Below are 13,364 nucleotides of genomic sequence, written 5' to 3' on the forward strand. Positions count from 1 at the left end.
AATTTGTTGATGTCTTCCAATTTTTTATTTGTCTTTTCTTCTATTTCTTTGAGGGAATTTCTCTTTAAGAGAAATTTTAAAAGTTTAAAACATTCTCCTGAAGTTACTTTTTAGGTCCTTTTTTCTCCTTCATCAATATTTGGTTGTTCAAATCCTGCTGTTGTAGTGTCTTTAGGTTTTACTGGTGTTGTGTTGATCTTTGTGGTGTTACTTGTGTTCTTACCTTTCCTATCATTTTTTCCTCTAATATGTATGGTTGGTGCTGTCTGTGATTCTGTTGATTAATCTAAGTGCCCGTGAATCCAACACTCAAATGGTTGTTCCTGACCTGGCTTATGTCTACTTCCTTGAAGGTCCCAGATTCAAGTCCAAACTTTCAGTGGTCTCTGTCTCTAGCTCACTTTCTCAATGGTTGTGCCCCTTTACCTTTTATGGTGGAGTTTGCTGCCTCAGGTCTGCTATGGCCCTTGTTGGTGGCTCAGTACTGGTCAACCAATGTCTCTGGACTGGATTCACTCCTGTTCCAGTGGAGCTTGCTTTCTCTGGCCCACTCTAGCATAGGTAGGTAGCTGGTTCTGTCCCACTCCTGTAGAATTTGTTGCTTCTGGCCGGCTCTAGCCCAAGGTGGAGTTTGTTGCCTCCAGCCGAATTTGGCCTAGGTTACTAGCTTTGACCTGTTTCTGGATCCCCTCCTGCAGAGGTCCCTGGGTTGGAGATGGTCCTGCCAAGGTCTCTGACTCTGGTCTACTGGCTAGGAGTCCCAAGCTTGAGTGCTCCCAGACCTGCAGAGAACCTGCTTGCTCCCTCAGAGTTCCCAGACATATGCTCAGACCCACAGATGTTTCTGGTTCTTGCCTGTTCACTTTGACATCCCAGACCAATGCCCAAACCCCCAGAGGTCCTAGCTCATGCCTACTCCCTTTGTGGTCCCAGACTCATACCTGAATCCACAGAGATATCAATAGGATTGTCTTTTTTTATGTTGATCCTACCTATCCATGAAAATGGGAGATCTTTCCATTTTTGATATCATATTCAATTTCTTTTTTTAAAGACTTAAAGTTCTTAACATGCAAGTCTTTAATTTCTTTGGTTAGTGTTACCCCAAGGTATTTTATGTTATTTGTAGCTATTTTGAAGGGTGATGTATCTCTGATTTCTTTCTGAACTTGTTTATTATTTGTGTATAGCAGGGCTACTGATTTTTTTTGAGTTGTGTATCCTGCTCAATTACTGAAGGTATTTATCAACTGTAGGAGTTCCCTAGTAGAGTTTTTCGGGTCACTCATGTATACTATCATATCATCTGCAAATAGTGAAAGTCTGACTTCTTCCTTTCCAATTTGAATCCCCTTGATCTCTTTTTGTTGTCTTAATGTTCTATCCAGAACTTCAAGAACTATGATGAATAGATATGGAGTGAGTGGTCAACCTTATCTTGTTGCCAATTTTAGTAGAATCATTTTGGGTGTCTCTCCATTTAATTGGATGTTGGCTGTCATTGGATGTTGTATATTGCTTTTCTTCTGTTTATGTTTTTTCTATCCATGATCTCTCCAAGACCTTTATCATGAAAGAGTGTTGCATTTACTCAAATACTTTTTTCAGCATAATGAGATGATTATGAGGTTTTTTTCTTTCAGTTTATATATATGGTGGGTTACATTAATTGATTTTCATATATTGAACCAGTATTTGCTGAATAATTATTACCTTTTCACTATCATAAACTTAATATGTACATCCACCATAATATAGAAACTGTCTTTTTTTCTTTTGGTTTATTTGAGACAGGGTTTCTTTCTGTAACAGTCATAGATGTCCTGGAACTAGCTCTTGTAGACCAGGCTGGCCTCAAATTCAGAGATCCACCTGCCTCTGCCTCCCAAAGCTGGGATTAAAGGAATGCACCACCACTACCTGGCTAGAAACTGTCTTTAATATATTAAATAGAAATTCTTAACATTATAGCCTCTAAAGATAAATATAGGGGATATTTTGATAAATTTAACCATATTTATTGTTATTTCCCTTCATTAATTTGGGCATAAAGCATGTATGTGCTTATTGCCCTTTTAATAGTTATACAGAATTTTTATAGGTTTATATCACTGACAGAATGCTATACCCAGTTAAATTTTAATTCCTAGGTATAATTGCTTGAATATATCAATATGTCAAATTAACATGTTCAAAAATTCATACACAAGATGTTTCTTTGATTTGTTTATTAATACAAAAGTAGTATGTAGCAATTACTTATATTCATAAGTAATGTTAAATGTGACAGTTTGATTACTACATATATGCTAATTTAAAGATGAAACAATATGCTTTCTTTTCACCATCAATCAGAAGCTTTGATCAGAATATGTTGAGAAGATTGGAGAGATTATGAAAAGTTATGGGTAGAAATAGACACTGAAGTGCTTGCATCTATTTTTTCTATTGATTATTGTGCTAGAATACACCACATTCTGGTTTTTAAGGCACATAGGGGCTTTTCATGAACTGTTTTGCATTTGTGGCCATTATTTCTCAGGCTCCACATTAATCACTATATATCAATACAAATTTACTTTAAACATAAATTGAAACTGTATTAGCAATATGCATGACCATTTCTAAACAAAGGTCCATTCAGCCACTAAACCAAGAACTTTTTTGTGCAACTTGGATAATTGATGTGACCATCAATGCACATTGTACGAAATGGAGGTGATTCATTTGCCTTAGTATATCCACTTATACATGAAAATTCGACATAGTCTCCTGATTTGGAATAGAGCTTCTGGCCTCTTTTCCATCTGGAAGTTATGTTATGTCTTTTCAGGATCTCTTCTGAAATTACACATGGGTCTGAAAGAAAAATTACCAAAAGTTTATTAATACATACACTTATATATACTCAGTTTTCAAGTCCAATTTGGCAAAAATTTTAAAAACGTGTATTAAACTATCACATAAATTTAGTTCATATTGGATAGCAAATGGTGTCAAAACAATGTTTTTAATGAGATAACTAGATTTCAACAAAAAGGATTCCTAATGTCAAAGAAAGAATTCAGGACATTCAATGTTTTTGTATTTCTTTAGGTATTGGGAAAATGTAAAAAATTTGAACCTTGGCCTATACATGATATTCAGACCTAACATTCAGTGAGATGAATATACTGAAAAATACTGCTCCTACTAAACCAAATCATAATTACTATCATAATATTCATCATTCAATCACAAAGCTATAATAGGAGTAGTTATTATTGTATTATAAATTTGATTTTCATAGTTTTAAAATTATACCTACCAAATTACCACTCTGCATAAGTGACTAACCTGCTTGTAAAGCAGGTCCTACAACCACCACCTGGGACCCTGGCCTTCCTTACATTTCTAGAAAGCAAAAGGAGTTAATATTCAAGTTTATGCTGTCTCCAACCAATTGTTTAGTGCTACTATCTTGCCCTATAGTGCATCTAATCACACACTATTATAAAGGTTTAGACTTATATATCTTAATTAAGGAAGCCATTTTAGGGTTGGCAAGAGCCTTGACTCTAGAGGGGTTCCCAGGGGTCAAGAGAGATGTCCCCAACTAGGTCCTGGGGCAGCTGAGGGGAGAGAGCCTGAAATGGCCCGATCCTATAGCCATACTAATGAATATCTTACATATCACCATAGAACCTTCATCTGGCAATGGATGGAGATAGAGACAGAGACCCACATTGGAGCAATGGACCAAATGAGGAACAGAAGGAGGGAGAACATGAGCAAGGAAGTCAAGACTACGAGAGGGACACACACCCACTGAGACGGTGGGGCTGATCTATTGGGAGTTCACCAAGGCCAGCTGGACTGGGACTGAAAAAGCTTGGGATAAAACTGGACTCTCTGAATATGGTGGACAATGAGGGCTGCTGAGAAGCCAAAAACAATGGCACTGGGTTTTGATCCTACTTCGTGTACTGGCTTTGTGGGAGCCTAGCCTGTTTGGATGCTCACCTTCCTAGACCTGGATGGAGGTGGGGGGGGGGACCTTGGACTTCCCACAGGGCAGGGAACCCTGACTGCTCTTCAGATTGGAGACGGAGGAGGAGGGGAGTGGGTTATGGGGAGTTGGGAGGGGGAGGGAAAAGGGAGGCCTGGAGGAGGCGGAAATTTTTAATAAAAAAAATTTTAAAAAAAGTTGTCATAGAACCTTTACCCAGCAAGTGATAGAAACAGATATAGAGCTCCACATCAGGGCAGTGAGCTGATCTTCCAAAGTCCAGTTGAAGAGAGGGAGGAGAAAAAATAAGAACAGAAGTGCCAAGACCAAGACGGGGATACCTACAAAGACAGACAACCTGTGCCAATGGGAGCCCACCAATTCTTACCTCACAGTGGAGAAACCAGGATAGGATCAACCTAGGCCCTCTGAATGTGGGTGACACTTGTATGGCTGGGGAAGACTGTAGGGACACCGCTTGTTGTATGGCTTTTTGGAACCCATTCTCTTTGGAAGGATACCTTGCTCGGCCTAGATATAGTGGGGAGGGCCTTGTTCCTGCCTCAAAGCAATGTGCTAGAAATAGGCGACTTCTTACGGGACGCTTTACCCTCTCTGAGGAGTGGAATGGGAGTAGGGGGAAACCTAGAGGGTGTGGAAGAGAGGAAGTAGTAGGAAATGGGATTAGTATGTGAAATGAGAAAAGATATTTTTTAAACAAATAAATAATAGTTCTGTAGGAATTCTTAGAAAAGGTCCACCAGAATCAACTTTATTGCCTCCTAGGAAAGTAAAGATAATACAACCCATATATATTAGTAATGTACTGCCTTACATTAATAGGATGAATGACAAGTTAAGAGATCATTTCGATATAAACAAGGAAAGCATATGAGAAAACTTGATATATATACAAGGTTAAAAATGACTGAACAGAGTAAGCATATAAAAGAGAATAAAGCAGAATCATCAAATGCCATAAAAGGTAGGTACACTGGAAAATTGACTCTATGCATTGTTGGAGTTGCTTCCTCCAGTACCAGATAGGAACAGATGCAGACACCCATAGTTGTACACTAGAGAGAGAGAGAGAGAGAGAGAGAGAGAGAGAGAGAGAGAGAGAGAGAGAGACAGACAGAGACAGAGAGAGAGACAGAGAGAGAGAGAGAGTTTAAACTGAAGATCTCCATCAAATTCTTCACCTGAGAGCTGAAGTGACTGCACAGAAAAGGAGTTGGAAAGATTGTAAGAGTCAGAGGCGATGGAGGACAACAAGAAAACAAGATCTTGAGAATCAACTAAGCAAGGCTTATGTGAGCTCACAAAAACTAAAGCGGCAAACACAGGGCTATATGGGTCTAAACCAGGTCCTATGCACATATATTATAGCTATTAGCTTAGTATTTTTATTAGACATCTGAGTATGAGAATGAGCAGTTCTCTGACTCTTTTGCCTGCTCTTGGGATTCCATTTCCTGTTGGGTTGCCATGTCCAGCATCCATGATAATGTTCACTTCATCTTATTGTATTTCAATTTATCATGTTTGGTTTTGATCTCTTATAAGCTTATTCTTTTCTAATGAACAGACAGAAAGGAAGTAGATATTGAGGGGAGGTGTTATGGAAAAGAACTTGAAGGAGTAGAGAGAGAGGAAACTATAATAAGGATATATTTATTAAAATTATTATTATTATTATTTTTTTTTGGTTTTTCGAGACAGGGTTTCTTTGTGGTTTTGGAGCCTGTCCTGGAACTAGCTCTTGTAGACCAGGCTGGTCTCGAACTCACAGAGATCCGCCTGCCTCTGCCTCCCGAGTGCTGGGATTAAAGGCGTGCGCCACCACCGCCCGGCATTAAAATTATTTTTAATTAATAAAAATTACTATGTTATCAGCAATAAAAAGACATCCATTCTCTCTAATCATTTTTGCTACAGTATCAGAATTTGAATTATTATAATAATTAAGAAGATAAAATATATAATTATTGAATTAAAAGTCAAATCATTCTTAATTGAGCATTATATATTTCTATACAAGGTAAATCTTAAAGACTTAACCAAAATATGAAAATTGAAAACAAAACTGATTAGGTAATTCATTCATTGTCAGTGTACAAAATTGTCAAGAGGTGAGGGAAGAGAAGGCATATTTCCCTCACCCATGCCACCACATGGCAAATGAGAGGCCATGTGGTGTTATTATATAAAAATCAGTTTCTTTCTATAGACCATTTTTTCCTGCAAATTAACAATGAAAAGAATTTCATTATCATTAACATCAAAAACTTAATCTAGCAATGAACTTAACAACTGAAGTGCAAGACTTTAACCATAACTATTGGTTAACTGGTAAAAAAAAAACCATAAAAGACAAAAATGGAAAAATCTTCTATGTTAAATTTTTAGAAGAATCAATATCAGTATTAATATTAAAATGTACATATTTCAAATGCCAATTAGAAACCCCACTGAAACACCAATACCATTTTCATACAAATGGATTGGGGACCCTAAAACTTCAATGGATGTACAATAAAATGTGTAGACAACTAAAATCTGAAAGAAAAGAAAAATCCAGAAGATATCATAATACCTTATTTCTTTTTTTAATATTTATTTATTATGTATACAATAGTCTGTCTGTGTGTATGTCTGCAGCCCAGAAGAGGGCACCAGACCTCATTACAGATGGTTGTGAGCCACCATGTGGTTGCTGGGAATTGAACTCAGAACCTTTGGAATAGAGGCAATGCTCTTAACCACTGAGCCATCTCTCCAGCTTCATAATACCTTATTTCAGTATACACCAGGGACCCCTCAGTAGCCAGAACAATATGACACTGGGATCAACAATCAGAGATTTGAAAAATTGAACAGAGTTTCCAACATATGTTGGAAAACTGTTGGCATATTCAATAAATGCTACAAGAATAATCAATATCCATATGGAGAGAATTAAAATTTGAATCCCATCTCTCCTTCTAGGCAAAAATCAACCCAAAGTTGATTAAAGACATAAATGTAAGAGCAAGATAGTAAACTACAAGGAAAACAACAGAAAAATTCCTCATTGGGTTAGGACACTTAATATTTAGATGGGAACCTAGATCACAAGGCAAAAAACAAACCTTGATGAATGGAGGTTATCACAATGAAATGCTTGTATATAGCAGAGAACATAATCAATACAATAATGCAGTGATAGCCTATAGAATTGGAGAAAATTGTTGAATTATTCATTGTCAGGGGTTTATAGTTGTTTCCTATCTCAAAAATACAAATGGAACAAAAGAAACTTTGAAATCTACTAATGGGAATATGAGTCTGAGTAGTTACTACAGACAATAATATGGAGATTCCATATACTGTTGTGGTATCCCTCTTTTGATATGAACCCAGAAGAAAAGTAACCAACCTACTCAACTTGTACTTAAATGTTCATTGCACATTGCTATGTCAACTAGGATGGGATAACTGTCTGGGTCCCCATCAATTGATGAACTTATATTTGTATGTCAAATATGATTTAGACATTATAGATAATTTTTATTATTTTAGTTAGAAAGAAGGCATTTAAGGATTTAAGTGAAGTGAGTCAAACACAGGAATACGAGTCCTTCATGTTCTTTCTAACACAATGAAAGAAAAACTAAAATTCCTCTAGACTGCCTGTCAGTGATTAGTAGACGTTAGATCATTTATCATAGGGAAGGGGAGCTTCTATGAGGGACATGGACTTAATAACTGCAAGGTCTATACAGGTGTGGTATATGTAGAAGAATGGCCCCTGTATTGAATGGTTTTCTGTGTCAAAAAGATACTTGACACAAGCTGGAGTCATCAGAGAGGAAGGAATTTCAGTTGAGGAAATGCCTCCATAACATCCAGCTGTAAGGCTTTTTCTCAGTTAGTGATCAGTGTGGGAGGGACCAGTCCACGGCAGCCCTGGCAGTCCTAGAGTCTATAAAAAGGCAGGCTTAGCAAGCCGTAAAAAGTAAGCCAGTAAGCAGCATTCCTCCATGGCCTCTACATCAGCTCCTGCCATCAGGATCTTGTTCTGTTTGAGTTCCTCTGCTCACTTCCTTTGATAACAAGTAGAAATACAGAAAGAAAAGACAAGTAAACTCTTTATTACCCAACTTGTTTTTGATAATGTTGTTTCATCACAGCAATAGAAACCCTAACTACAGCAGCCTCTACTTACTTATATGTTGCTTATTTATCAGAGAGTGGTACCGCTTGAGTAGGACTGGGCTGTGGCTTTGTGGAGAAGGTGTAGCCTTGTTAGAAATGTGTCTCTGGGTGGTCTATAGCATCCTGCTGACTTTAGAGTCAGATATAGAACTCTCAGCTATTTCCCCAACACAAAGTCTGCTTATGTGCTGCCATGCTCCCCCCATATCATGATAATGAACTAACCTCTGAAACTGTAAGCAATCCCTGCTTAAGTGCTTTCTTTTACAAGATTTGCTAGGGTCATGGGGTCTTTTCAAAACAACTGAACATCAACCGAGGCAATTGGTATGGAAATATTATGCTGCCCCAAGTTTTATGGACATCAATTCATGTGAGTGAAAACACAATAATAAAGAATGAGTTGCATAATTATATTTTTCAGCTATTTTTATATAAAAAGAATCCATTAATCTTGTTTTCCTCATATGCTGATATTTGGCAGTGAAGCACTAAGCAACAGACTGCTTTTAATCTGTGAATGTTTTTTATTAACAGAAAAATATACATATCAAGAAACTGAATCTCCTATGATCTACGAGAAAGAGGTACTTACGTAAACATTTTGGTGGGTCAGACCACTCTCCATTTCTACATGTTATTATCTTGTTGCCCTGCAGTTGGTACAAGGACTGGCACTGATATTCAACTGACGATGATGGTTCATATATTCGTAAAGGGAAGGAGGTGATGTCCCCATTGTCAATAGGTGGAGGAGGCCCACATTTCCCTGTTGAATCTAAGAATGACAACATTTGAATGATTTACAGATCAAATCAAAGTACAGGCTTAAACAGAACTAATGAAAGCACAGTTTAAACAAGACTTTAGTGATTTATGACTACAGAAATGATTCCTTGAGGAAATTTCAATCATATAGACTCAGTGTTACAAGTTTTTCCTTCCTTCTTACCTAAAACACTTACTGAACTGGAGCAAGCATGTCTGTTCTGAAGACTTCCAGTGTTGGTATATGTCTTAACAGCTCCTAAGCATACAGACGCTAGTGAAGTCAGGCAGGGTTTCTTGGTTTTAAGGTACTGGAGTATCCATTCATTGCTCTATATATTCCTAATCTTCAATATCATTTTAGAAGCATATTTATAGACAAGAATTTAAAGCTTTTAAAGTTACAGAAGGAAAATGAGGCTTTCCTGATTCCTCATAGAGATAAAGTAAGTATACTCTTCTCTTTGTTATACGTTTGCTAGTTACAACAGGAATTCATGTATATATTATTTTTAGTATGCAAAATAAGAAATTGAGAGTCTAGTTACGAGATTCTAGCCTCAAATAATTGCACAATGCTATGTGATATTTGTTTCTCTTCTGTACTTCTGATTGTGCTGCTGAAGTCACAGGAGAAGACTGAAATTAAGTACTAATAGATTGTACTGTTGAGTGAGATCACAATGGGAGCATCATGAAACTGAATTAAACTCCAACATTGTTTAGACAAAAAAAGAAATGTTCAAGATCCAAACAAAATATTTCAGTTTGGAGGAAAATGAAAAAAAAAAACCTGTTGGCTATAAAGCAGCATGTACATATTTTAGAGATGATTAAACTCAAACTTACAAGTCCCATGAAGTCAATGAAGATACATATATTTAAACTGCTTAAAGAAAACATCTTGAAACATAACAACTTTATGAAATCACCATCCACACTGGATCAAGATCCAAAAAAATTTAACTCTCCTTTTACCACCATGGAGGCCGTAGGAGGTGAAAGGAAATGAGTGTCAGCCTTGAATTCTATCTCTGGTGGAGCTAGCTTTTTGAATTAATGAATTTGACATTAATGAAGACAACAAATTAAAGAAAGTATAGTGGATTTTTCTCCAACAGAGAATTCCTCATATAAATAAGTACCAGAATTCATCACAGAAATAAATATTTTAATTAAAACTTTGGAGAAATTAACTGGTAAAATGATGATCTTTCTGCTCATAAAATTATGTTTATCTTTGAGATAAAACCTAGCATTTGAGAATGGTGCTCAAGACATATAACAAAAAATCCTAAAGGAGTCTTTAAGCAAAATTTGGAAAGTGGGAACCATAGATAGATTTCAAAGGTAAGTACATCCTCTAGTTTTTCTTTGGAATATAAAATGTCTGCATCAGTAAGGGATGACAAGATGTAGCACAAATTCTAATTGGTCTTAACAATAAAAACCTGGAGTCAGATATCATGGTAATGCTAAAAGATGAGAGAAGAAAAGGAGCCAGACACTAGTTCTTACCTCTACTGAATTCTCGGACCAAAGTGGCGATCCTTTCCTTAAGAATCTTCAGAATGAATGCCCTACGTGCACTTCTCCTCTGGCCTTATAGTCCTCTCTCTGCCCAGCCATATCAGTGCTGTCTCCACCTTCCTAATCCTGGGATCAAAGGTGTGAACTCTGTTTCTTTTTTAGACTAGTTCAGTCTCGTGTAGCCCAGGGTGTACTTGAACTTGTATAGATGTCTCTCCCTCTGTCTCCCAAGTGCAGGATTGAAGTTGTATGCCACCATTGCCTGGTCTTTCTATGGCTAATTAGTGCTGTTAGCTCTGCACTCTGATCTGCAGGAAAGCTTTATTTGATACAGCATGAAAATATCATCACAGGCAAGTACACAAATACCTAGGGTGACCTCAATTATAGGTTGTTAGGAAATTATCAGAGTAGTGTGCTCAAACTATATACTCAAAATCAAGAAAAGATGCATGTCAAAATAAAATTTTTGAGAACTATTCCTCCGAAGCAAGGGGTAAAAGGAGAAATAAGATGGATAATCAAAGAACACAAACACAAATTAACAAAATAACATACAGCAGCCATACTAGCTTGTTTCACAGGCAAATGATCTGAATGCATAGCCTTGAGTGGTGGACTAGGCAAAGTTTCTCTACAGATATGATGTAAATTTATGCATCAAAATATATAGATCATATTCAATAGTAAGTGATTACTTGAGATAATTTGGGGAATTTTTGTTCTTATAAAACTAAGTGTCGACATGTACTCATAAGGAATTCCCATTTTTTTGAATTCAACATGTAAGAAATAATGAAATCCCATTGCTCCTTGCCCCTCATCACGTGGCAGGTAGAAGGGCTAGCTTCTGTGGTGATGAGAGTGGGAAAGCTGGCCCTGCTTCTCAACAGTTGTAGAGTTATCCCTACACCTCGACGGAGCAGCACAATAGAGCTGACTTTGTTGGTGGGGACACATATGAGCTGGTCCCTAGTACATGAGAGTAGAGAAATGGCCTCTCATTTGCCGTGTGGTGGCATGGGTGAGGGAAATATGCCTTCCCTTCCCTCACCCCTTGACATCTGCACCAGGAAGAAGAATTGACCTTGGGTTCATGAGATTGACAGAGCTGGCCCTGTCCCTCACCAACTGCAGCAAGAGGGAGAATGTGACCCTGAACCTTGCCTGGACAGCCCAATAGGCCTGGCCCTGATGGTGCAGATATAATTGAGCCAGCTGGAGTGAATGAGAAAGGAACAGGCCCTGCCCCTTGATGCCTGCTGTACTGGGTGAGCTAGCCAGAGGAGTGCTGGAAAGTTCTCCCTGGTGATGAGGATGAGGGAGAGTTGGTGGGCTGACCAACACAGTTACCATCCAGGATCAGACCCAGGTCTAAGAGTTGACCCATCTATGATCTGCTGGAGCACATGAAGAGGCCAGTTCTGTGGATCCAAACCTGTAGGATCTCCACGACACAGGGCAACAACAGGATATCTAAAAAGAGTCCCAGTGAGGGCCCAATATCAAAAGATTAGCAGAAACCAAAGGTCTCAACCCGACTAATGACTCATTTCAGTCAACACGAAAGTAAAAATATGTGTATTAAATTGTGTAGTGAGTGACTCACTATGCCATGCTACAGCTTCCATGTTGAAATGTTTTTCTTTCTTTTAAATTTTATGTTATTTTATTTTGGGAAGAGATTGTAAGGGCAGGAGATGGATATGAAGGGACTGGGAGATGAGTGGAATCAGGATTATGATGTATAATCCAGGATTATGTTGTATGTATTATAGTATATAAAAGTCTTTTTAAAGAAAAAAAGGAAGGAAGAGTGATAAAGAGAGAGAGAGAAAAAGGGAAGAGAGACGGGGAGGGAGGGAAGAAGGAAAGAAGAAAGAAGGAAGAAAGGGAGGGAGGGAGGGAGGGAGGAAGGAAGGAAAGAAGGAAGGAAGGAAGGAAGGAAGGAAGGGAGAAAGGAAAGAAGGAAGGAAGGAAGGATGGTAGGAAGGAATGAAGGCGCTGCTTGCATTTTTAGGTCTGTTGAGCTATAGAGAACAAGCACAGCTTTGCCATATGTTTCTGGACCTGGGATGAGAGGAACTCATCCAGGAGCTTGCCTGGTGCCTCTAGTGCTGGGCATTCAGGCTCCATTACAGTGAGTGAGAAAGGAATGGTGAAATGGGAGAGAGCAGGCAGAATGATTCTTGTGCTTATGGTAGAGGCAAATCTGAAGGATCAAGGGTGGTGAGAACAGGCTGAGATAGATGCCCTGTTCCCCATGGGGCCATGATGATGTCTGGGCCTGAACTGCAGTCAAGGGCCATGACTCAGTCTGTGGCCCTGGTGAACCTCTGCGTTTCTGGGATGTCTTTGGCTCCTGTTACCACCCAAAGCAGTGAGGATAGGGTTGCAGAGTTGCCTGGCCCTCACTGGCTGCATCACTATGGAGAACTGGTCCTGTTACTTACAACCGCAGCACCTGAGATATCATAACCTGCACATCCCCATGGCAGCACAATAGAGCTGTCCCAGGTAAAAGGGGTGTGGGTGAGCTGGCCCTGAAGATGCAAGAGAGGGAGAGCTAGCACAATGATATGACACACAATGGCATGGGCAAGGGCGAGGTACTCCATTTGCCCCTTTCGCCTGGCCCCTCACCACCTACTGCAGGTGGGAAAAGTTGGTCTTGGGGTCACATGAGTGGTAGAACTGATCCTGGCTCTCTCTCTCACTAGGGCAGCACATGGGAGAATGGGCACAGTACCTCACCTTGTCAGCACACTAGACATGACCCTGTTAGTGGAGGCACAGGTGAGCTGGGCACGTGGAGTGAGAGGATATCTGCCCCGACCCTTGTTCATATGCTATGGAGTGGCAAGGGTAAGGAAATAACCCA

At 38.8% G+C, this 13,364-nt stretch overlaps 1 protein-coding gene across 1 annotated transcript in view; it reads right to left on the reverse strand.

The window, feature by feature from the left end:
• Positions 1-2,211: 2,211 nt before the first annotated feature.
• LOC142858638 (complement factor H-like) overlaps positions 2,212-13,364 on the reverse strand; it is a 64,336-nt gene continuing 53,183 nt past the window's right edge. Inside the window, exons 12-13 of the mRNA XM_075988158.1 lie at positions 8,781-8,963; positions 2,212-2,859 (exon numbers count right to left, since the gene is read on the reverse strand). Coding sequence (XP_075844273.1) covers positions 2,648-2,859; positions 8,781-8,963 — 395 coding nt within the window. The 3' untranslated portion in view covers positions 2,212-2,647. The remainder of the gene's footprint in view (positions 2,860-8,780; positions 8,964-13,364) is intronic.

This window comes from Microtus pennsylvanicus, chromosome 10, assembly GCF_037038515.1.
Source record: "Microtus pennsylvanicus isolate mMicPen1 chromosome 10, mMicPen1.hap1, whole genome shotgun sequence".
In the NCBI taxonomy this organism is placed as follows: Eukaryota; Metazoa; Chordata; class Mammalia; order Rodentia; family Cricetidae; genus Microtus; species Microtus pennsylvanicus.